The sequence below is a fragment of the Colius striatus genome, chromosome 11, assembly GCF_028858725.1.
Source record: "Colius striatus isolate bColStr4 chromosome 11, bColStr4.1.hap1, whole genome shotgun sequence".
NCBI lineage: Eukaryota > Metazoa > Chordata > Aves > Coliiformes > Coliidae > Colius > Colius striatus.
The window spans coordinates 18555208-18578697 of record NC_084769.1 but is presented as its reverse complement, the minus strand read 5'-3'; the positions used below and the strand labels follow the sequence as shown (position 1 = coordinate 18578697).

At 37.5% G+C, this 23490-nt stretch overlaps 1 protein-coding gene across 4 annotated transcripts in view; it reads left to right on the top strand.

Moving 5' to 3' along the window:
* Positions 1 to 23490, top strand: part of PLA2R1 (phospholipase A2 receptor 1) — a 51901-nt gene that overhangs the window by 5755 nt on the left and 22656 nt on the right. For all 4 annotated transcript variants that reach the window (XR_009819454.1, XR_009819453.1, XR_009819455.1 and 1 more), the window contains exons 3-19: positions 710 to 877; positions 1979 to 2152; positions 3253 to 3366; positions 4020 to 4163; positions 5146 to 5334; positions 6807 to 6964; positions 8287 to 8394; positions 12591 to 12703; positions 14717 to 14886; positions 15940 to 16142; positions 16441 to 16586; positions 17085 to 17169; positions 18123 to 18255; positions 18771 to 18806; positions 19304 to 19461; positions 22072 to 22136; positions 22519 to 22622. Coding sequence is in view for 1 of the 4 variants with exons in the window: in XM_062004870.1 (XP_061860854.1) it covers positions 710 to 877; positions 1979 to 2152; positions 3253 to 3366; positions 4020 to 4163; positions 5146 to 5334; positions 6807 to 6964; positions 8287 to 8394; positions 12591 to 12703; positions 14717 to 14886; positions 15940 to 16142; positions 16441 to 16586; positions 17085 to 17169; positions 18123 to 18255; positions 18771 to 18806; positions 19304 to 19461; positions 22072 to 22136; positions 22519 to 22622 (2268 nt within the window). In the remaining 3 variants the exon portion in view is untranslated. The remainder of the gene's footprint in view (positions 1 to 709; positions 878 to 1978; positions 2153 to 3252; positions 3367 to 4019; positions 4164 to 5145; positions 5335 to 6806; positions 6965 to 8286; positions 8395 to 12590; positions 12704 to 14716; positions 14887 to 15939; positions 16143 to 16440; positions 16587 to 17084; positions 17170 to 18122; positions 18256 to 18770; positions 18807 to 19303; positions 19462 to 22071; positions 22137 to 22518; positions 22623 to 23490) is intronic.

Genomic DNA, 23490 nt, shown 5'->3' with positions numbered 1-23490 from the left:
AGTTGCTCTGAAATATAAGTGCAGATTTTAGCCTAGAGAAGATGAGGCTGAGAGGAGACATCATCACTCTCTACAGCTACCTGAAGGGAAGTTGTAGTGAGGTGATGGTCAATCTCTTCTCTCCAGTAATGAATGATAGGACACGAGGAAATGGGTTCAAGTTGTACCAGTAGAGGTTTAGATTGGACATTTGGAAGAACTTTTTCACCGAGAGGGTTATGAAGCATTGGAATGGGCTACCCAGGGAGGTGGCGGAGTCACCATCCCTGGAGATATTCAAAAGACATGTAGATGAGGTACTGAGTGTAGTTTAGTTTAGGACATGGTTTAGTTTAGTGACAGGATTGGCAGTGTGAGGTGAGTGGTTGGTCTTTATGATCTGAAAGGTCTTTTCCAACCATAACGATTATATGATTCTGTGATTTTGTTTAATTGTTCAGGTTTTCATTATTTTTTTCAATTGTATTAAGTTATGAGAATGTGCTTTGTTTCATGGTGGCAAAGTTGGTAAACTATTCTTTCCAAATTCTGTTCACGCTTCACTGTTTGCTGCTCATACTTGTAATGCCGTGTTATCAATTATAACTTAAAAATGGAAAATTACTTTAGACATTTATCATTGCTGCTAAAACCAAGAATAGTGAAATATAGGGGCAAAGAAATTTCTGTGGTGTGCATTCTTTTAATTGCTGCATTTTGTTTCTTCCAGAAACATACACCTTGCTGGGAAATTCTTTTGGTTTCCCTTGTGTTTTTCCATTTAAATATAACAACAAGTGGTATTATGAGTGTACCAGAGATGGAAAGGAATTTGAGTGGTGTGCCACAACAGCTCACTATGAACAAGATGAAAAGTGGGGATTTTGCCCAAATGCTGGTAAGATGTCGCCTGTCTTCTCTCTCCCCCGCCCCCCAAGAGTATCTTTGTTCTTTACTGGTAATTTTAGAGCACACTCTGTTTTAGATTATTTCCTTCTATTAGAGGGGAATGTCTCTTTAAAAAATGCAAAAGAATACTTCAGCAAATTTTGCCATAATTTATCATGTTTGGCCTTTGGAGGCCGAAGTCCTCATCCCAAAAGCAAAACTACAGGGGGTAAGCAAAGGAATGTTATTCCACACAGCCCACTGACCTTACCCTGCAGCTCTCTCTCTTCTGTCCCAGTGATATATGGGTAGCTTCTCTGAAGCATGTAAAATAAAGGTTGCTCTTGCGAAGTCACGTTCTGTGTTTGATTACCTTACATCTTTCTCATTCCTTTTCTTCCATGCACTGCTTGGCCATGTCTTCGGCAGCAAACAGATGCAATAGCTTTAAAAATACTTGAAATCAGAAAGATTTGGGATGTATAATCTTGATTAATATTTCAGCTTCTTTCATAAATAAGCAAAGTAATATTTCCTGTCAGCAGAACCGGTTGGAAAAGCCCTCTCTACTCAAGCTACATTCCATATCTCTGTTCCAAAGCATCTTAAAACCAATTGTAGATAAATCTTAGTAGTGGGGATTTCTGGGCAACCATTTTAATAGATGGTATGTTCAGCCTTGCTTAGACTTTGTAATTACAGTAAGTTTGTTCTCTTGAGTACAATACAGAAGGAGATTCAGTGACAGCTCCTCCACAAGTTGGGTGATGTGTTCATATTTTGAATATTTCAACATTTGGCTTTAGGAACAAATGATCAACTGGTGTAAATCAAAACATAGGTCTGTTGGCTTCATGAGAGCTCTGAAAACCACTACCAGCTGCAGATCAGCTCCTGAGTGTTTTATCAACCATATGAAGTACGGAACAACATTTTATTCTCTTGGTGCCTTATTTCCATATGTTCTTTACAAAGGAACATGAAAGGAGTCCGTAATCATGCTTCCTTTAGAATCCTACTATCATTCATTAATTGAATTGTTTATTTCAGAATTATATTTCTGTTTGGTTTGTAGTCTTGGGCTGTTGATGACAAGTTTGTTTTTGAGCAGAGAGTGGCTGCAATGGTTTTTGGAAGCAGAACGCCGACACACACCTTTGCTACCAGTTCAACTTTATGTCTATGCTGACCTGGCGTGAAGCACGGGCTGCCTGTCAGCTGCAAGGAGGAGACCTGCTGAGTGTCACTGACCCTGAAGAGCAGAACTACATAAGTAATTTAAGCAGTGAGTAGACATTTCGCTGAGGAACTTGTAGGAAACCTGTAGTTACAGTTCCTCTTTACATGTGAAAAAGAGGTAAACTTTGGATCTTAATACTGTGTGACGTCTCTCCCATTGCTGCTTGTGAGGCTTTATCATGTAACACACCTCAGTAGAGCTATTTGAAAAAGCAAGGGTGAAGATAAGTTATGACATTAATAACCTTTGTGCAGAAATGGTGGTATGTGTTACATGACGATGTAGTTGTCTTGGTTCTCCCTTCCACAGAGAGTCTCCCGTTCATTCTTGCAGCTGTGGTTATGGAGTGTGTTTGTTTTCTTTGGAATACAAATATTTACCTTCTGTGCAGTATACTCTGGTGTGCCTTACTCCTGTTCAGTTTTCTTTACAAGCTGAACATGAATGACAAGAACATTTCTGCAGGCTTAAAGTAAACGACCTGTGTGGGGAAAATGCCAACTCTATTTTCATAAGTGGATGGTATTCCTTCTTTGCCAAGCCTTTTGCTTTCCCCCTTGCAGCAAGCATCTCGGAGAAATTTGGGAGAGCCTTCTGAGAGCATGACTTTCATGGGTATTTTAGTGTGCCTGGAGAGGACCAAGCAGAGGAAAGGGTGGAAGAGCTGTGATGAGAAAGGCTGCCTCAGGTTTCTTGACCGTTGCTTCCCATTATTGCTCGTTTTCAATAGCAGGATATAAGCTAACAGGAAGTTTTAAAAATTGTTTCATTAGCTTTTTGATATGCTGCAGGCTGTAAAGGGACTGCGAGTTGTTTGGTTTACAGAAGACTGAAACAGGGTAATGTTTATATAGCTGCTTGTTCTAGGTTTAGCTTCTAAGGTCAGCAACAACTTCTGCAGGAAGGCTTTACAGAATGAGTAGCTTTTGAAGGATGCAGACTTCCTAATGTATTCCTTTTCATCTCTGTGTTGATTAACAAAGTAATAGACTTTTTCTAAAGACAGAAAAAACAGCCTGAACTTTCTGGAGGCTGATTTGAAGATTCGTTTATTCCTATTATAACAAGTCAAGACAGCTGATCTGTACCTGTTGGTATTCGAAAAAATGGGGAAAGCATGAACTATTATCTTTTTTCGGTTTCAGGGCAGTTAAATGCCACAGACACGATGCTGTGGATAGGCCTGAGTCACCTGGAGGAAGATGCTGGCTGGCAGTGGTCAGATGGAGCACCGCTAATGTTTGTGAACTGGAGAGCAAGTACTTGATGTTCTTCTTGGATATATTATAGCAGTGTAACTATACGCTCTCTGTAACCACAGCTTCATAGAAGACTACTGTTCCTACTGCTACATTTAAAAAGTGAATCAAGTGAATGAGTGGACTTTTTTGGGGTAGAAATATTTATTCATATTCATGAACTAAAAGCACCTCTAGGGATGTAGCATCATTCGAGATAGATCTGTTCAAAGTGTTAATCCTCCAGCCCTTTTGTCATTTAAAGTTGTTTTTAAGATTCGAATTGCGTGTTTGAAAGCTATACTCTAGATGGTTTCATGGAGGGAAGGAGTTTCATTCTGATTACATTGAAATGCTGTAATTAACATTAACACATTAATATGAGCTTTGTGACTTAGTTTGCTGCATTTTGAAATCTGTCCACCAACAGATGTGACATAGGCATAGAGCTTATTTCAGCCTTTAATCTGACAGCAGCAGCCAGGGAAAGATTGTTAGACATGTACAAAGCATGATCAATGTTCAGCTGTCCATACTATTGGTGTAATATTACTAGAAGTTTGAGTGTGCAGGGTTTATACATTCATTCAGTAAGATGCAGAGAATATTACAACATTTTACAGGCAAGGACTGATTTTTTTGTAATTTTGTACTTCTCCAAAATGTGTTTTCAGATGTCTCTGATAAGCATTCTAGAGCAAATCGTTGTGCAGTGATTAATTCAAAATTGAAGTATGGCTGGCAAAATTATTCATGTGAATCTGGATTGCCTTTTGTATGCAAAAAATATTTAAGTAAGACAGAGCATGAAACGTTGGGTAAGTCTCACTGTTACTGCATCCTAATTTTGAGTGTGGAAGGAGAACAAGGCGAAGCCATCTGAACATAAAGTCAGAACATGGTCTTAACTCGACTAAATACACGGGTTTGCTAGTTTCACTTAAATACAGTTTATTTTAACCTATGTAGTGAAACTTTCTTCTGTTTAAATGCAGTCTTGGAAAACATGTTGAGAGTCTTAAAGCTAACAAGTAATTTTAACATATATAGCATTTAATTGGTTCCTTACGTGATCAGAGGCTTACGGAATGTTCATTCTCTCTGTATTACAACAGAGACACACTTTTGAGTTTAAGAATAGGTTTTCAGCTTTGAGTGAAATTAACCACTGGCCCACAGAGAAGAAAGTTGTACAAGTGCATCTCATAATCTGCAGTTATTTTTATGGCATGCTGTACTTTTGATATACAATAAGAGGCATTGTACACATATTTTGTAAAAGCTTATATCATAAATATGGGATATATAGTACAGAGAGTGCCTCAGACTCCTGTTCTGTGGGAAAGTCAAACACAGAACTGGGTTTATTAGAACATTAATTTGCATTGGTTCAGCTTCTTCCTAAGAACTTGAAACAAAGTTTCCGCACTTGTTTCAGGTAATGAGAAAGGACTTACCCCAACTTTTTCTTCATAATACATCTGAAAAAGCTGTAGCTGGCTTTGAATCGGGTTCAGAGATAATAAGAGATACAGCATATTTTAGAACTAACAGATCTGTTAGTGTGTTTGCACTAGTGCAGCCCAAATGGTTGAATCCAATAGTGAGAGAGATTTCAGTTTGCTTGATAAGTGATGTTCCATAGGTGTGTGTTTGTGACGTTGGCCCCCGTAAAGCATTTTAGACTATCTGTTTTCAGCATTTGAAGATTAAAAAAAAGGGCTCTGAATGTGTTATGAACAGAGCATGGACTTGACAATTCCATCTAATATACACAAACTTTATGTGCTTAATTAAAAGATACGTGGAAGTATTATACCACTCGTTGTGATGCTGGCTGGTACCCACACAATCGCAACTGCTACAGGCTTCATAAAGAGGAAAAGAGCTGGAACGATGCTTTGATCTCATGCCAAAGTGACAGTAGCGGGCTCGTTAGTGTATCCTCCATGGCAGATGCAGAGCTGCTCCTTAACTTGCTTGAAAGTGGTGAGTTTTGGGAGTCAAAATGTACAGTGTTTCTTGAAGTGTTTTGTGATGCTCTTTTGTGCAACCCTTTAACATTGTTAGCCACTTAAGCACTATATTATATGGCACACCCAAATGGTGTTTACAAAACCAGAAAGCATGGTGCATGCTATTCTAGGAGTCTTAAAAATGTATAGCATCAACTTCTCCAACAACTAGACTTACAATAAAGAAGTAAATCAACAAAGTAAACACAGTGAGGCCACAAGACATACGCTAGCTTTTGTCCTTTCCAGTTCTTAGCTGGTTCCTGGCAAACTGTTGCAAAATACTCAGTGATCATCTTTATGCAAGACTTGTGCTTATAAGAAACAACAATTCAGAGTACCTTTAGCTTTCAAGCTGGCCTTGTCTGCACTGCAAAGCTGCTGCTGCTAGTATGTTGACAGTTTCCTTTGATGGCAGCAGGGTGTATCAAAGGAGTTCTGCAAGTTCACAAGAACTTGTAAGACGTGGCATAATTACACAAGAAACTTAAGGAATTAAAGTTCTTTGGTGTAGTAATGCCAACAACAAAGAAAAGTAAGTGTTTTATGCCTTCAGATGACATCAGCATGCTGGCAGAGCTGCACAATTTGTCCATCATCTTAGGCTTCCCAGAAATGGGGCACAATGACATGTTTTATCAGCTATGTCCCATCAGCTGTGCTTTCAGGGTGGTGTGTTACACTGGATTTACTGGACATTGTCTCCTATTATCATCCCTCCTGCCACCCACCCTCTTTGCTGTCCTGTCTGTCTCTTAGGAGACGGACCACTGTATCAGCTTCCTCACTTCTATTAACACCTCCCCATAGGTACCAAATACTGTTATTTCCAGAGATACTGTAATGAATAGATGTAGTTGTTTTCAGTTTGCATTCAACTTCAAAATCTGCTGCATCTATTTCAGACCTACTCCAGGCTTCTCAGGAGAAAGGCTTGCATTTCTAAAAGCCTGTCTACTTTTTCTGGCTGTAGTAGCTGGTGAAATTAAGACATTACATCAGACCGTGAGCCTTGTCTTTCTTGTTTGCCAGCCACCGTGGCTTCAGCTGTACTGTTACTGGAACTTAAAAACATCAGTCAGAGAAACCTAAAACTTGAGTATGTCATGGAAGATTGTAAAAAGAAATATTTCCCTTCCATGTCAGGGTTTCTGCCCTATGCACTTCAAAAAAAGTTCATATGCTCTCGATTTGTAATTTTCAGGATTTCAAAGTGTGTTACTGCGTATGTTGATTTATTTTTGAAATAATTTAGTGTTCAGGGTCAGTAGAACATGTTCTGATCAGTAAGGTTTCCTAAAGTATATGCAGATGTATTTTTTCCTGAGGGAAGATAATTCTTATGAAAATCCCATGAATAATTTTTTTGTGGTGACATTGATGTTACAGGAGCAACAGACATCATTTCTTCACCATTAATATCAAAACTCACTTATTCTTTTCCAGAAAATGTAAATGAAACGTGGATTGGGTTATACAGCAATAACACACCCATTGTTTTTAAGTGGTCAGATGGCACTCCAGTAAAATTCTCAAACTGGCATAGCCAAGAACCGCACATCTTTCAAGGAACAGGACAACTCTGTGTTTCAGCACAAGGATCTGTAAGTTTCCTTTCCTTTTTGAAGGAATTAGACAGACATTTTTAGCTCATAATAATTTGTTTTCTCATAGTATGTACTTTATTTAGTATGACTTTGGGATTTGATTCCTAATATATTCATATTGTGATAAATGCAATGTAGCATTGTTCAATTAAAAATGTTACACATAGAAAGCTTGCCAAATGGAAGAGAACAAATATGAGTAGGTGTTTTGAGAAAGATGAAGTAATTTAAAATCATAAGTAGTTTATATTAATGTATATTAATATTATAATAACAACTAGTTCTGATTTTGAAAGCTTCAAAGTCATGTTTTGGAAAACTGTCAGATGCGTCTATTTTGTGTTGCTATCGGTACTTCTGAATTTTATGTGGCATCTTCCAGAAGCAGATAGTAGTCTAGATCTGCATAAAATTACAGAAGTTGGCAGCAACGAGATTGACGCCAAATACTGTTGCTGTAAAACAGGAAGTAATGTTCAAATAACATTATATCCTCTCTTATCGTATTCATAGCACTGTCAATGTTTTCATAAAATGGTCATAATTTTACTTTACTTTTACAATTAACAGTACTTGAACTGAGAAATACATGACTTTTGTAAGTAGCACTATTGATTTTTTTTTAAAGTATGTTTTGTGTAAGTGCGAAAACTCTGTCAAAAAAGGTTTCTGTTGTGTCTGCAGTAGAGGGTCCAGGTTGCAATCTTTAACTCATGGGAAAGCCGAGCCGAGACAGTTTCAGTGACCTGGAAAAGTGGAAAAAAGTGACCTGGAAAAGCAGAAAATAGGACTTTTGTAAAATTATTTGGTTTAGATACACAAAACTATATTTTACCCAGTTTGCAACTGTAAACAAACAAATGAAAGTGTAAAATACAAAGGAAAATGAGGTTCAAAATAAAATTCTTTAGGCGTAATTTTTGGTATATGTCCAGTACATGTAAATGTCTGAAAATCTTACGAAGTCATACAAACATTGTAATATCATGAATATATCAAATATAAAGATCAACCTTTCAAAGAAGTACAGTAGATGAGAAGAAAGTTCCTGACTTTTCTGAAAACTGAGGAATGCTCTGGCATGACCACAGTGTTAATTAAAATGCATTATAACCCAAAGAGTCGTTCAAAGAGACAAAGCTTTTTGCATGATTGATTTGACAAGTCCTGCTGACAGTGTTGGTACAAATAAATGGAGTGAGAAAAGTTTCTTGCTTTTACTGAGAAGTTAAAGTAAGAGGATGGAGTTTAACCCAATGTGTGTATAGATATGCATGAGAATATGAATACGTACAGAACATATTTATTTTTATATTTAGGAGGGACATTGGAAGGTTAAAAAATGTGAAGACAAGTCTTTCTACATTTGCAAAAAACCAGGGGAATTTAAAAACGTCTCTTCTGAGCTGGAATCAAGTTGTCCAGAGGTAAGGGGTTTTGGGGTTTTTTAAAATAGAAAGTACACTCACATCACTAAGTGTAACCATGGAACACATGAATGTAAATAGATTGTTTTGTTTTGTTTTTTTTAAATTAGACACACATGTTTTGCCAGGAAAGATCTCATTGTTTGGCCTTAAAGTGTGTAAACTAAATTTTAATGTAAGATTAAAATGTTTCCCATGATGCTTTCTTGGCTTGTTGTCTTGTCAGCGGTTGTGACCTAGGTTCTTATTTCTTTCTATATCAAAAGTGAAAACCCTTTTGTCCACCATCTGTGAAAATAAATGGCTGTTATATGATGCCTCATCCCACACATGGTTTTCATACATTGAAATGGAACGTCAGAGTGGAAAACAATCGGTTTCATTGACACGGAGAGTGAACTCTTCCACTCCTACATTAGCATTCCTTTTGCTTTCAAGCAGAAATGGGAAGGAGCACATGCTGTGTTTTCAGTGCAAATCCAAAGCATAGCCCCATACTAGCTTCTATGGTGAAAATCAACTCTATCCCTGACAAAACCAGCACATAAATTTACTGAAAGCTACATTTGATTTCGGACATTTTGTCTTGACAGCTCACTTTGTTTTAACATTTGATGTGTATGTTGGTGCTAGTTATTGGCCTAATTTTCCTGGACTAAGTATTTATCTCACCCAGATTTAACTTTTTACCCCATTTTTCTGTTGCTGTTTTACCTTAAATGTACAGAATATCTAGTGGTGTTTCTCACATTTGATCTTTTGCTTCCTTAACCTCATACTGTCATTCCTGTTGGATTGCAAGTAGATTCCCAAGGAGCTTTGGCCTTAGGCAGAGTTGTTTGCTTTTCTAAAGCTTTTTAGTCTTATGTGTTATTACTGAGCTTTCATCTCAGTTGATTTCATGACTTGTGCATCAGATGAACCTGCCTTTAACATTTTCTGTGGTTCTGCTGATTGCAGTTTTTGCAGTATGTCCATATCAAGTTACCAGAAACCTGATCTTTTTTTCCCCTTAACTTCTGTGCTAAGCACTTTCTTCCCTTAGCAGGTCAACCATTCTTTTTCTGTAATCAGCAGGCTATTGCTGAGAATAAATATTCTATTACAAAGATCAGGTTCTCTGAGCAGTTTTCCCCAACACTGAAATAACAGGTTTGAAACATTGTCTTTCAACCAGCTCTTGAAATGGGTTGTGGAGCTGTCAGCTGCTTGATAATCAAGTTGGAGGTTTTGTGTACAGAAATAACTCTATTTGTACTGCTGACTTTCTCCAGTCCTTTACACTTTAATTAGTGCATCTAAAAAGATAACAAAGTGTTATGGCTATTTTAACAAGAGAGAAATGTGCTTCTCAGAAGAGTATTTCTATTAAGACTACAAAACTTTGTAAAGAGCAAGAAGGGCAGCAGTTCAGATTAAAGGTCTGTTCAGCCTTGTGTGCTGCTTCTCATGGGTGACTGCAAGTTTGTTTGGGGAAGAGAAGGAAAGGGTAAACACAGATAATGCTTTCCCTAGTTTTCCTTTGACCTCCAACCATTCAGGGAATTTACTGAGCCTTTTAAGATTTGTATATGTAAGAGCCTACTCTAGTAGCCCCTCCAAGTGCTTGTCTGTTTTCCCCTTGAACTCATGTGAACTCTTTCTCTTCACAGAATTGCTCAGTGAGGTGTTCTATACATCTACTATACTGTGAATGAAAAAATGCCACCTTCCTTCTATGTTGAACCTTCCTCCTGCTAGCTTAGCTTTGTTTGTCGTCCCCAAGGTCCTGTACTGAAGTAGTTGCGCAGCTTCTTGGCACTGACCATTTTGTAGACCTGTTGTGCTCTTCTTAAGGCATCTCTGTTTTCCAGACTGAAGAATCCCAACCTGCAGTCTTACTGCTTATGTGGAAGTGATACATTTCATCATCCTCGATGCCCTTCTTTTCTAATATCCTTTTCTGAGATTGGGGCTCAGAAGTAAAAAAAAAGTCAAAAAGTGAATTTAAAAGGACAGAGTAACCTCCTCTGTTCTTTCTCTCACAACTCTTAAGGTTCAATTTGACTTTTTGACTAAGATGATATTTTATGGAACTTAAGCATCATAACTCCAAGTCTTGTTGCAACATACTGGTAATGAGATAACTGTCCCTCACTTCAGACATGAAATGACTGCGGACTGGAGGGAAGATTCCCCTGTTCACCACTTCATATTTATTTGCACAGAATGCCGTCTGCATTAAAGTTTCGGCTTTAAAGTTTCGAATTTCTCAATCTGTGCTTACCCTCAGTGCAAACTTCCCAGCCTCCAGCTACTCTCTTTACTTTTTTAAGTGAAGATTAATGTCAAATTACTCCACTCTTCAGGCACCAAGAAAGCTTTAAGGAAAAGGTTATACAGTGCCATTTGCTCCAGATTAAAATTTCCGAGAGGTTAGGATGATAGCATTTGCTTCATTCAGACTAATGTATTTATCACTTAAGAATTCCAGTTGAAGGAAACTAGACATTTGCTGTTTCTTACCTGTGTCCACATAGAGGGATTTTGGACAATACTTAGCCTTCTTTCAGCCCTGACTCCCTCGAGTTTAAGTGCACATCAAAGTGGAAGTGGCGTTGCCCTGTCCCTCACGGGACTACTGAGAGCCCGCTGGGTGCTGCCAACATGTTTGTCCCATGGGGAAATCCCAGCACACTGGTACAGAGATAGGGAAGAGCCTCAGCTCAGCTTATTTGTGTCCTCAAAGCCAGTGTCTGAGCAATGCATACATGTTGTTCTCAGATGAGATGACAAAATTGATAGTACAGCTCCTTTTGCTTCTGTGTTCTCATGCCATACAAAGGGCTGCGCCCAGCCATCTTCCAAAAAAAGAGGGGTGATAGGAAAAGGCAGCAGAGCTGTCAGCTGCCCTGGCACAAAACACACGCCTAACTAGAAGCTTAAATTTGCCTCCCCAGATTCAGCAGGGCTGAAGGACGTGTGTAATAACTGATTGCTGTCCTGAATAGATCTGCAGCATTTTCTTGTGCGTTTTGTTGTACCTGAGGATGGTTAGTAGAAAAAGAGTTTATCCATTTCCCCTTTTTTCTCCTTTTGCTGTTAATGTCACCATCAAGTGGTGCTTGATGGTGCCTGCCTGTGTGCTGCACTTGCTCCCTGGTGTGCTGCTTTGTGAGCTCTCCTGCAAGCAGCACCTCACTCGTGGAAGAGGCAAAGCGAGATCAGCCGGTTCTCCTGTCTATGTGTGGCTTCATGTTTAGACAAAGATAGTTTATTATCTTTTTATTATCTTGATTATTTAAAACACTCGAGCAGAAAGGCCAGGCAGGTATGCCACATGAACTCACATAGGCAATGCTCACTAGGCCTGGTGGCATGTTCTGAACACCCAGAGATGAATAATAAGAAATAAAATATTAATTAGAAATGAGACAGCTGACCACTGACTGACTCAGTGTTCTGACTCATCTGATACACCATGAAAATTTGTCATTTCAATTCTGTGTTATTAGAGTAGGATGATTAATCTATTTTTTAATTATTATTTGGAAGTTTGATTTGAAAATGAGAAAGGGAGACGAGAAAAGTTAAATAACTAGATTGCATTGCCAGCGAATTCTAGAATAAATATTTCTCTTCACAATTGAAGACAAGGGACAGCTGTAGTCTTTTTTTATAACAACTTAACTGAACGCAGTGTGACAGTGTTTGCCCTGTACTTCAGGTATTAGATATCGGCAATGAGGTCCTACAGGTGGAAACCGATGAGTGCCACTACACACTTCATACAAAGAGCTGACCGTCTGAGGGGCCCAGTGTACCTCCCCAAAATCTGTCAGTCAAACAATAGTCAACATTTAAAACTGAAGCAAAAGTAGTATGTGGAGAGGGTGCCTTAACTATTGCCCACATTTTTGTGATACCTGTTAAAGATGTAACTTTGGGGGGGAGAGGATGTGTGCGTGTGTGTGGGGGTATGTGTGTGTGTGTGTTCAGCCATTTTGCACACGATTTAAAGATTTAAACTTTCAAATTCTCTTAAATTTACCCATGTTTACAGTGACCTCGAGGGTAACTACTCTTGAGCCAAAGTAGAAAGCAAAAGAGCTGTAGGGATATTAGTTATGATCAAACAGAAAGTACAAAAGGGGATCAAATTTTTAACAACTATATAATAATTAATAATCTATAAAATAATGTCCATTTCTTTTAAGGGATGGGAAAGACATGGTGGATATTGTTACAAAATCGACAGTACCCCTCGAAGTTTTGAACATGCTTCCAGTGGTTATTTCTGCCCATCTGCACTTGTATCAGTAACAAACAGGTAGTTAATCCTATTAGACAGTGTGAAGATACCTTTAACAACAGCTATTCTAACTTTAGAAAGTGTTGCATGGCCAAAGATATTGCTGTTATGAAATAATATTTGCGTGAGAGGTGAGCATAATTACTAACATTAACTGAAATCAGAGATGTGCTTTGCTTTTATTCACTGAAAGTAAATTTAATTAAAAACAATTATTATGCTAATAAGCATTTACAGCAATGTGCACAATGAGCATGCAGGAATCTAAACAAAACACTTTCTACAGAGGTATGTAACATCTTTAAGAAACTTTATTAGTGTACTTGGAAACTGTACAGGAAAATTAAAATATAGTTAATTATTATAACCAAAATACATAACATTTAAATCCAAATCCATTAATGTTTTATGATTGTTTCTGTTTGTGTATGCATTTTACATGAGTTCTCAGCAAATAAGTAAAAGCTTGAAAGCACTTGAGGTCTGTCTTCCCTTGCTTTTTTCCTATTTACCTGTATTCCAGCTTCATCAAAGGCTTTCTCCTCTGCAGATGTGCAGATAGTTGTGTTTTCTCTGACCTCTTCATAATTACCCTATATGCTGAGTTCCCATTTAAGTTTATGATACAGATATATTACTTACATACTTTAACCTCCATACATCTATTGTAAAAAAAACCTTAAATAAAAAGTAGGAATCTCCTCCCTTTAGGATGGAGGAAGTACTGTAACCACTATCAATCAGGTGAAGCATAACTAGAAATTTTAGGAAAACACAGATGACCCCTCATAAGGGTTTACGTGGATGGGAATTTGGCCTGCCAGGTGGTTTCAGGATTGTGCACAGTGAGTACAGCATTGTACTGCAGTACAGCACTAACCTGTATGGGGAGGATAAAGAACAGACTCTCACAGCTGAGCGTTTGCAACTCAAACATCACAGGGAGCTGAGTGCACACTGCATGTCACTGAAAGCATGTCTTCTGTCTTTTTCTGCTTACTTATTTTTATTTCATTTGTTGTGGCTATCACTGTTTATTGTGTTAGTTCCCAGTTCCAACAGTGGAGTCACAAAGGAAGAAGCTAGTTGTAAGTTTAACTGTTTTTTTTTTTTAATTACTGCAGAAATGTTGATGTTCTGGTGTGAAAAGTGCAAAAACTTTTATATTTATCGTAAAATATTCAGTAAAAAGCAGATTGCAGAGGGCAGAGAGTTGATATTAAAAGAGAACATTCAGAGGAAATGAAAACTAAAGCCCTCAGTCACTCTGAGCATAACAGATACCTTCAAGTTTTTATGTAACTGTCATCCTTATGGATTTAGCCTTTTTTTTTTCACAATGTAAAAAACAAGAGGTTGTGTAAGTCTATCAAACTGGGAATTTACTGTATGTGTTTTCGTAGGAAGGTGGTTAAATGTGCTCATAAACTGAAGCATTTTGAGCAATGCTATACCAATTATATCTGAATAAATTACGTTTAAGAGATAAATGGGTTACTATATGCAGCAATTATTACTTGTAAAAACGTGTAAATCTCTCACAGGATTTTAATGAAGAAATTAAAGAAGGAAAAAACAGTTCCTTCTGTAGTCAGGTCAGCTAAGTTTTGTGTCCTTCAGCTCTGGTTTCTTAGTGCTAGTTTGTGTATCTAGTTCTAACTGGATGCTTCTGTGCAGAGCTTTTTCTTCCTTCTGTAGCTTTTTCAGATCCCTCTCTCTTCTACTTCATACGAGGAGTTTCTTATCTTCATTTGTGCACTGTGAATACATTCTGTCTTCACATCTTGCAATTCAAGCATTGAGCTTATAAAATCTTAATCTACTGTTTCTTCTATGTGCCCAAATGCTAAGGAAGATATTGTGATTAACACTACACATTTATGCCTGAAGTTCCCCGCAGTATTCTATAAATTAAGTAGCTCTTATATATTTTTCTCACATAATTCAAATAATTCCATGAGAGTTATTCACTTAGATACCAGTTGACCTATTTTGTTCTAATAAACATTTTGTCTTGATTATTTTATAAAGGTTTGAACAAGCTTTTATCAACAGCATGATCCGTAGCCTGGTAAAATCTGAGACAGCTTACTTTTGGATAGGATTGCAAGACCTTAACAACACAGGAGAATACGTTTGGCTAAGTACAGCAGACAAGAATCACTCCGTGAGCTACACAAACTGGAACAAGTACCAGCCACGTGAGTAACATGCTGATAAAAAAATTACTTGGAGGGGGGCAATGTGTTCTCTTCCTCCTGCCACCAGTGGCTTAGCACTGACTGGGGTCCCAGTCTTTTCCTCCCTGTTTGATCAAGGGAGCAGAGAGATAAGTTTACATTTTCTGTCAGCTCTGTAACTTCGTACCACATCGAGTTACCTGAGTTGGCAGTTGTGGAGAAGCCAAGAGCTTCCTTCCCAGCTTCCCATGTGGTGCTGTCATAGTGGGCTCTGCAGCTGTATCAGGATGCTGGACCTTCCCATCCTTAGGGTGGCAGGGGTGGGGAATTGACAGCTACACTCTCATTGCAAACACAGCTAATCCCTGAAATTTTGTTTCACTGTGAGGTATTTCACATACGTTTATTCTTTTATGGCCTTTTCAAGGAGGCCATCAGGGCTTCCCAGCAAAAGGTCTCAGAGAAGTCACAAATTCTATTCAGTAACAATCACAGTTTGTCATTTTGCATTTCATATGAAAAAAGAGGGGAGTGTTTATCTTAGATACATTTCTTTCAATAATAGCACTGCGTGGAAGGTTTTTTTACTTCCCCTTTAGTTTGCCGATTCTTGGTTTGTTTGATTTTGTTTGTTTTATATTAATCCAAAGGAAAACATGCCAAGAAAACAAAAACAAAACAAAAGTGAAGTAGTTATTCATCCTTTGAAGCATAAACATTTTAGCAATGTGTGAGAATAGAAACGTAATAATAAAGACACTTTATTTCACTAACTGCTTCTGAGGTTTGGACTCTTTACATTTACTACTTTAGTACTGCAGTTTGCAAAAGTAGTTTTAAATTGCATTTCATCTCCCACATTTTGTGAGGGGAATCCTTTGTCATAGTTTATTTCACATGCTCAAGTCAGCCAAGATAGGCTTATAAACTAGACTCTGACCATGGAATTTGCAACTTTTCTAAGTTCATCGAGGTTTTATCCATAACCTGATGCCAATCGAACAGTCTGCTCACCAAAAATTCACAAAACTCAGATGCTTTATTCTGATACTCAGCACTTGCTTCCATGTTTAGGTCATTCTGGAGGATGCGTGGCTATGCGAGGGCAGCACCCTGTTGGTTATTGGGAGGTAAAAAGCTGTGAGAACTTCAAAGCAATGTCATTGTGCAAGCAAAAAATCAATTCTTACGAAGAACCCGAACTTACTTTTCAAAAACATTTGAGTTCCTGCTATTTTGGATGGGAGTCAGAAGCTAATCTGCTAAATTGCTACAAGGTACATGACAGACTTGCTCCAATTTTTTCTGATTCTGCATCAACTTAGGAGTATGCCATTCCTAAAATAGTTTTGATAAAGCCTTATTTCTTTGACTCAACACGCAAAAATCTATTGTTACTATACTTCACTACGATTTTAAGCAAGCGAAAGTCTTGCGACTTGAATCAGAACTATATTTGGAACATACATGGCTTTATTGTAGGAAAAAGTGCATATAATATTTTGTTTTATGGGTTTCTGAAACAACTGCTATCCAAAATCAACTACATTTATGGCAGTGTTTATTTTATTGCAGATATTTCACAATGAGAAAATTCTGACGAAAAGAACATGGGATGAAGCAGAAGAATTATGCCAAGAGTTTGGAGCACATCTTGCTAGTTTTAGCCATATCTATGAAGAGACATTTTTAAACAATTTATTATATACAATTTTTGATAGGTAAATATATTTTTTAACACCAACAAGATTTATCTTAGTCCTCCTAATACGTAAAAATAATCTACAATTTAGATTCTTCCATCCTCTTTACTAGTGTCCGAAGAAATCTCTCCTCTTGACTAACATGACCTTAGAAATGATTGAAAAGAAGTGTATTAGCAACACTGTAATGTGATTCATTTGAAGATGATCTCTATAGTAGATGTCAAGCAACTGTTAAGGTGATATTCTTGCGATTTAACATTCCCTGTTGAGATGGAAGTTTAGCAATGTTAATGCTATCTTTAGTGTTTTCGGCTTTAAATATAGAATTTAATGTTTCATTAGGAAAACCAGAGTTTACTTCAAGGACACTGAAAAGATAAGAGATGTATTACAGAGTGATATATTGAATTCAAGAAGAAATTAATATGGCTATTTGCACTATTTAAAAAATGATCTGTGAAATAGCTAAGGAAAAGTGTGTGAGGAGTGTTATTTTCTTTGTTTCCATCATAGGGCAGAAGACAGACAGTTCTGGATTGGATTTAATAAAAGAAACCTGCTTTCTGGAGGGATGTGGCAATGGTCTGACAAAACACCTGTAACTATCTGTATTCTCCATATTTCAGTAACCTTTCAAGTCACATCTAAGCATAAGTTCACTAAAATAAGCCTTGTGAACAAACGTGGGGCAGGAAAACTGTTTGGTTTTCCTGTCTACGTACTTCACTTAAAATAATGGTTACAATTGGATTAATAGCACACTTCTATTAAAGTAACAGTCCATACAAAACAGCTGTGCAACTGTGAAAGGAATTTGGCAGGATTATAAACTTCTGCAGCTGCGTGTTTTCCTGCGTAGCAGGTTGCGTTTAGCCCAGGACTAGGCATAGGCAAAGTGAATACACGTGTGTGAGTGCATGTATGTGTACATATGTATGTACATATGGATGCACACACACACCAGAAAGCCTTAGGGCTGTGCTTATATGCTTTATTTGTTCTCGGACTATTAGGTTCGTGCCTGCACTCAGAGCTAAGTCTTTCTGGGTTTTTTTATACCACTTTTAATTTTGCATTCTGGAAGATGTTAGTGCCGTGTGCTGCAGTAATGGTTAGTATCTGGGACATAAACGTCAAACAGCTGAAGAAGGATCCATTTTTAAACTGCAGTTGACTTTTAGCCTTAAAGAATGGTGCCAGTGCTGCCATCAGTCATTTCAGTATCCGAGTTGGAAGTTCAATCATGCAACATGCTGAACCAAAGCTAAGGTTATTAGGTGTGGGCAAGTACTGCCCATCATGTAAAAAATAATCTTAGCTATGCATTTATTTTTATGAAGGAGGAGTTTGATATAAATGGGAAGATTGAACATGACACTGAGAGAACATGATTGTGGACCTTATTTTTTGGATTATACCACCGTAATTTAGGTGGTCCTCGAGTTATTTCTTATGGTATTCTTACTGTATACACATCTGCACATCCTTCCTTTTTCCAAGATGAAATGTTTCATCTTGGGTTGTTGGTGAAAGATTTTGTGCTGTTTTCAGGTTGTATCTTCATTTTTGGAGAGCAAGTATGTTGAAGATGACTCAAGAAACTGTGGTGTGTTCAGAGTAAATAGAACAGTCTTTCCAGCACACTGCAATGAAAAGCGTGAATGGATTTGCAAAATACCAAAAGGTGAAACATTAATTTACATATATTGCGTATGATACCCATTACTTGCAATTCAGGAGAGACAAGGGGACAAAATATAGCTAAAAGCCTGCTTTTTGGCCACATCTGCAGTTCTCATTCATCTTCTGTATGAAGTCATGGCACAGCTATATATGTGGCTGTCAAGAGTTTGTTGGCCATTTAACAGGTCTAATATGTGCAGTCAGTTTAAAAATGGATAGCAATGATTATCAGTCAATTAGCATGAGTTAATAAAAATTCTTTTTTGTAAAGATTGCTGAAAATATTGTTTAAGTGTGGCAATTATTTTGTGTTTAACTCCTAGAGGGTTGGACTAGATGATCTCTAGAGGTCCCTTCCAATCCCTACCCTTCTGTGATCCATTTTTTTTTGTCCCTGAATGAGAATAGCGATATTCTTCAAGATTTTGATTAAATTCTTACCAGGAAACAATTTCAGTGAAATATCTCTTTTTGTTCTTAATCAGCAATGTTTTAATTTATTTGTGTATTTTACAGGTGTTAAACCAAAGAATCCAGATTGGTACATCTCTGGTATGAGAACACTTATTTTTTTCACATCTTGAAACATTACGACTTGGAAATAAAATTTAAGCCATGGGTAGAAATAAAGCAACTAAAATGTTATGAACTTAAAACTTACATTATGGAGCTCTGTGGGCACTTGTTACAGATCCAAATCTGCCACTCCTTTGTTTAGGAGCACTGAAGCATCAGATACTGCTTTGGTAAAGTAATGTTGCCAGTAATAAGCATAGGAATTTGATAACCTCTCCATCACAGTAAAGCTGCCTTTTACAAAGGCTGGAAAAATCTCTTAATATTACTGAAGTATCACAGAGTAGAATATTTAAAAAATATACTCGTGGTGGGTTTTTTTCCACATAAATTGACATGTTAATTATGATTCTGCTGTTAGTTGTGGAACATTTGTCCTCTGATTTGTGGCTGAAGGCAGGCCATGCAGATGACAAAGGCTTAAAATGAGTTTTTACCACTGCACGCCACTGACTTTTGTGCTCATTTTCTAGAACTGCCATGGTCATATTACCAAGGAGCAGAATATCTTTTCCATGTGAATCCAACAAACTGGGAAACTTTTGAGTTTGTCTGTGCCTGGCTCCGCAGTGCAGTGGCAACAATAAATTCTTCTCGTGAACAAGACTTTATTCAAGATAAAATTAACAAGGTAATAAAAACTAACCCTTTGAAAAAAATAAACCCTCAAGCAGTAACTGGCTATTTTCTGATGCATTTTTTTTAACATCTGGCTGCCTGTTGCTCTGGGTTGAATCTGAAAGACATTTTACTTTAGAAAGCTGTCTTAATTTCTCATATCTGTCCCTGAAGCTCTGTTTAACAAAAGAAGTCAGTAATGTTTCAGAATCTGCAGAATCATCTCTAATGAGCAGTTTGGTCAGTCTGCCTCAAAAGACCCAAGAAGAACGAAAACCAGCTTCCTAGCCCAGAAAGAACATTTTGTTTCACGACTGGTGAACATCCATTGTTTCTTTTCTTCCCTCACCCCTCCATGACCAATGGGACCCATTGTGGTTCTTCAAGTGTCACACAGTCGTTCTGCATCCACTGGGATGTCTCCTGATCCCACACAGTTGCACAGTTCTCATTCAATGACTTGCATCTGGACATCGAGTAGCAACACCAAGGGACATTTCAGTGGGTAGATTAGCATGATGTGGGCAGTATTGAAAGGATCTTCATAGTTCAAATCTTCAACGTGATTTATTTGAAAGGTTACTTTTGGGAAGAGCTGGACAAGAATGAAAAATTGCAAATTTCTCTGCACCTTAATCAAATTTAGAACTCTAAACCATAGAGGTAGATGTTTATGACCATGGAAAATACATTACCTTTTCCTCTGAGTATGCCAACTGAGACAACATTCCCATCTATCCACACATTTCTATAATATCTCTTGAATTAAATCCCTTTTTGACTATGGATATTTATAAGGGAAAAAAGACATCAGCCTCTAAATTCTCTTCTCTGGATGAAAGCAGAGGTTTTATGGAATGACTGTAATGTAACAATCAGATTTGAAGCTGAGAAATAGCTGCAGAAGCAGACAAGTTCCCAAGAAACTAAGTGATGAGGTTTTTATATTTCCAAGGAATTATGCATCATTTTTATCTTTTATTTAATTAATGTTATATTAAGTCACAATGAACTGGATTTAAACCAACAGTTCATGGCAACAGTAGCTTACAATGAAAAAGTAACATAGGCTGTCTTCTTCCATGTCTACCAGAGGTTGTGATGTGATGCGGTTCCTGCCTTGCATAACACTGAATGTTTATGACTCCAAAAATGATACAACTTTTTAAAGAAGATGTATTTTTCCAACTTAAGATCACTTAAAATGGCTAATCAGAATGGTTCTTTAAATGCACATTTACTTACAAGAGATCTTTCAAAAGCAGATTTACTGTGAAAATTAGTGGGCATTGCAGCATTTCGTTCTGCAGGGAAAAAGCCAAGTTTGCTCCTTTGACACTGGAAATCAGGGTAACTTCCCTAAAGTTTTGCCTCAGATTATAACGTAGGTAATTTTTTTTAAAGCCTGCTGCCTTTGACTAAGCTTTCCCAGTATATCCAGGTGTGTCCCTAAGTTACTGTTACTAGTTAGGTGTGGAAACAGTAATAAGGATCGCAATCATTAGAATAATACTCAGCAGTGCTAATGGACTTTGTGTGCGTCTAGAAAACTTGGTCAAATTTTCTTCGCTTGAAATTTGAAATCACATTTTTCACTGTTTCTTTAGAAACTGTAATGTGTAGGCTGAGCACTGCAATTAGAAATTTAAACTCGGGGCCAGGCAAACCAAACCAAATGATTTGATGGCTGAGTGGGATATTGAAGACACAATTTCATTTCTCACGTAAATAAAATTCAGCCTATATTACCTTTAATTTATCTCTTTGTTACAGTGTTTCTCTTCTTTGTCAGAATTATGTTTTCTTCATTTGAAATTGCTGTACAAACTGTAAATTGGTGAAATCCTAACTATAACTCCAAGGACAGTGTGACTGCCACAGTACAAGCTGCACTTCTTTCTGGAAAAAAAATGCACTCTTCTCTGAGACAGGGTGACTTTTCCAGTGGCCTGCACATACAGAACTTTGTTGTTTGTTGTTGGCTCTTTCTCAACGACACCAAAACTGTGACTATTAAGTGGCTAATGCTGAAAGCGAAGCTGGTTCATAATTTAAGGCAGAATCAAGTCCCCACAGCAATAAGTGGCTGTTTGCATTCCATTATTTCTGTGATTTTTTCATAATACTTCGCTTTTCATGAGTGGAGGTCTAGACCCTTTCATGAGAACAGCAATCAGTCCGGAAGGCATCTCTAGGAATATCTTATATGAGCTATACAAAGCCAGTAAATGTTCACAGAAAACATTTTGGAAATGTTACAAACCAGGAGTATATCAATGCTGAAATGAAATATTTGCTACTGTCTGTTTTTATGAGCTGGGAAAAAACAAATTCTGACCTAAGGTTACGTTCCTTTTCAAGCCAGATAGGCTGTAAATTCCTAAAATAGTAAATTCCTGGTTTACAGAAGATCCACCAGCAATCCAGTGGAAAGTGGGGGCTAAATCACGTCCCACTTAACGTGTATAACCTTACTGAGCATAGGCAGCATTTAGCACCTGTTCTTCCCGTTGAAACCCAATAGATATGCTATTTGTCTGAATACACAGTCAAACTATAGGAGTTTATGAATAGTTTGATAAGAAGGCAACAGCTAAACATATGTCAAACCATTTCTTTCTAGCTATCAAGTAATGATGTTCACTGGTGGATTGGCCTGCACGCAGAAAATGCCAGTGATGGGTTTCGGTAAGAATCCCTAAGCCTCAGCTACTCTGATCTGTACTTGTCATGCCCTGTTTGCAGGCTGTCCTGCAGTCCCATGGGCTAAAATGGTGTGATGACTGAGTGGGATATTCAAGACACAACTTCAGTTCTTCTGTAAATATAGTTCAGAATATATTACCATTAATTTTTCTCTGTATTACAGAGATAAATCCGAAAGGGTTGTAAAAGATACAAGACAAAGACATGAATTTCAGCCTTGTCGGTGGTTGTCTGGTTTTTTTAATGCTTAGTCAATAAAGGGGCACTTTCTACCTTGTATCGCTGTATAAACTCTTTTAATGGAGAGTGCATTTTTAGGTAAGGATAGGAAAAGTTTAACTACGCTCTTAATGTTTCTGTGCAGCTGGAAAGATAAATCTCCAGTAACATACCAGAACTGGGATGAAGAGAGGGAGAGAGATCTGCAGAAACCAGGGAGAAGATGTGTCTTCATTTCATCACAAACAGGTTTATTTTATATTTCTTTTGCTGCAGAAGTTATGACTTGATTCTTTTGTTAGCCAAGGGGTTTGTATTTTTTTTAAATTACTCTCAAGAAATGCAATCCATATTAAAGTCCTCTTATGTAAGAATGTGTATAACTTCTTTTTTGGTTAGGAAAAGAATAAGGAAAAATCATTAATATGCACAGAGACGAGGTTTGGGATTTAAAAGGATAATAATAGTTCCAGTTCTCTAGTGTAAAAATGCAAAGATTCTGGAAATAGTGATAATTCAGTTTTACGTAAGAGTCAGTTACGTGGCACAGCAAACATATTAATGCATTACTGTCAGTCTTCTCTTAACCAAACGAGCCAGATGGACTGAGCTAAGCAACAGGTTTCCCTACATTTATAAACTATTAGCGCACAACTTTAAATACTCAGATTCCTACCTTATTTTTAATCTGAGGGATTTTTGAGTACTGTGGTTTTGATGATAGCCTTCACATCATCACATAGGTCTATATGTTACTACAGTAATAAAAACCAGTGCTACTGGTTCCAGTGATTTCTGTCATCTCACAGTCTCTGTTTTCTGAAGATCTGCAAGTCATATGAGAAAATAAACGTGTCAGGTTCCATGAAAAGAAAAGATACCCAGTTTTGTATTTCTGAGAAGAGCTGAAAAAAAATAATCCAGCTGCACTCTTGTAAGCTCAGCCTCAAAAACCAAAACTATGAAAAGATAAAACTTTATTTTTTCCACAGATAATCTTGAGGTTTTGATTCATGACTTTTGAATGCTTGAGTTTGGGGTTACTAGTAGTATTGGCTAAAAGGAATAGACACCAACCCTTGCCCCTTAGCTGGCCAACAGATGGGAACTGGTCAAG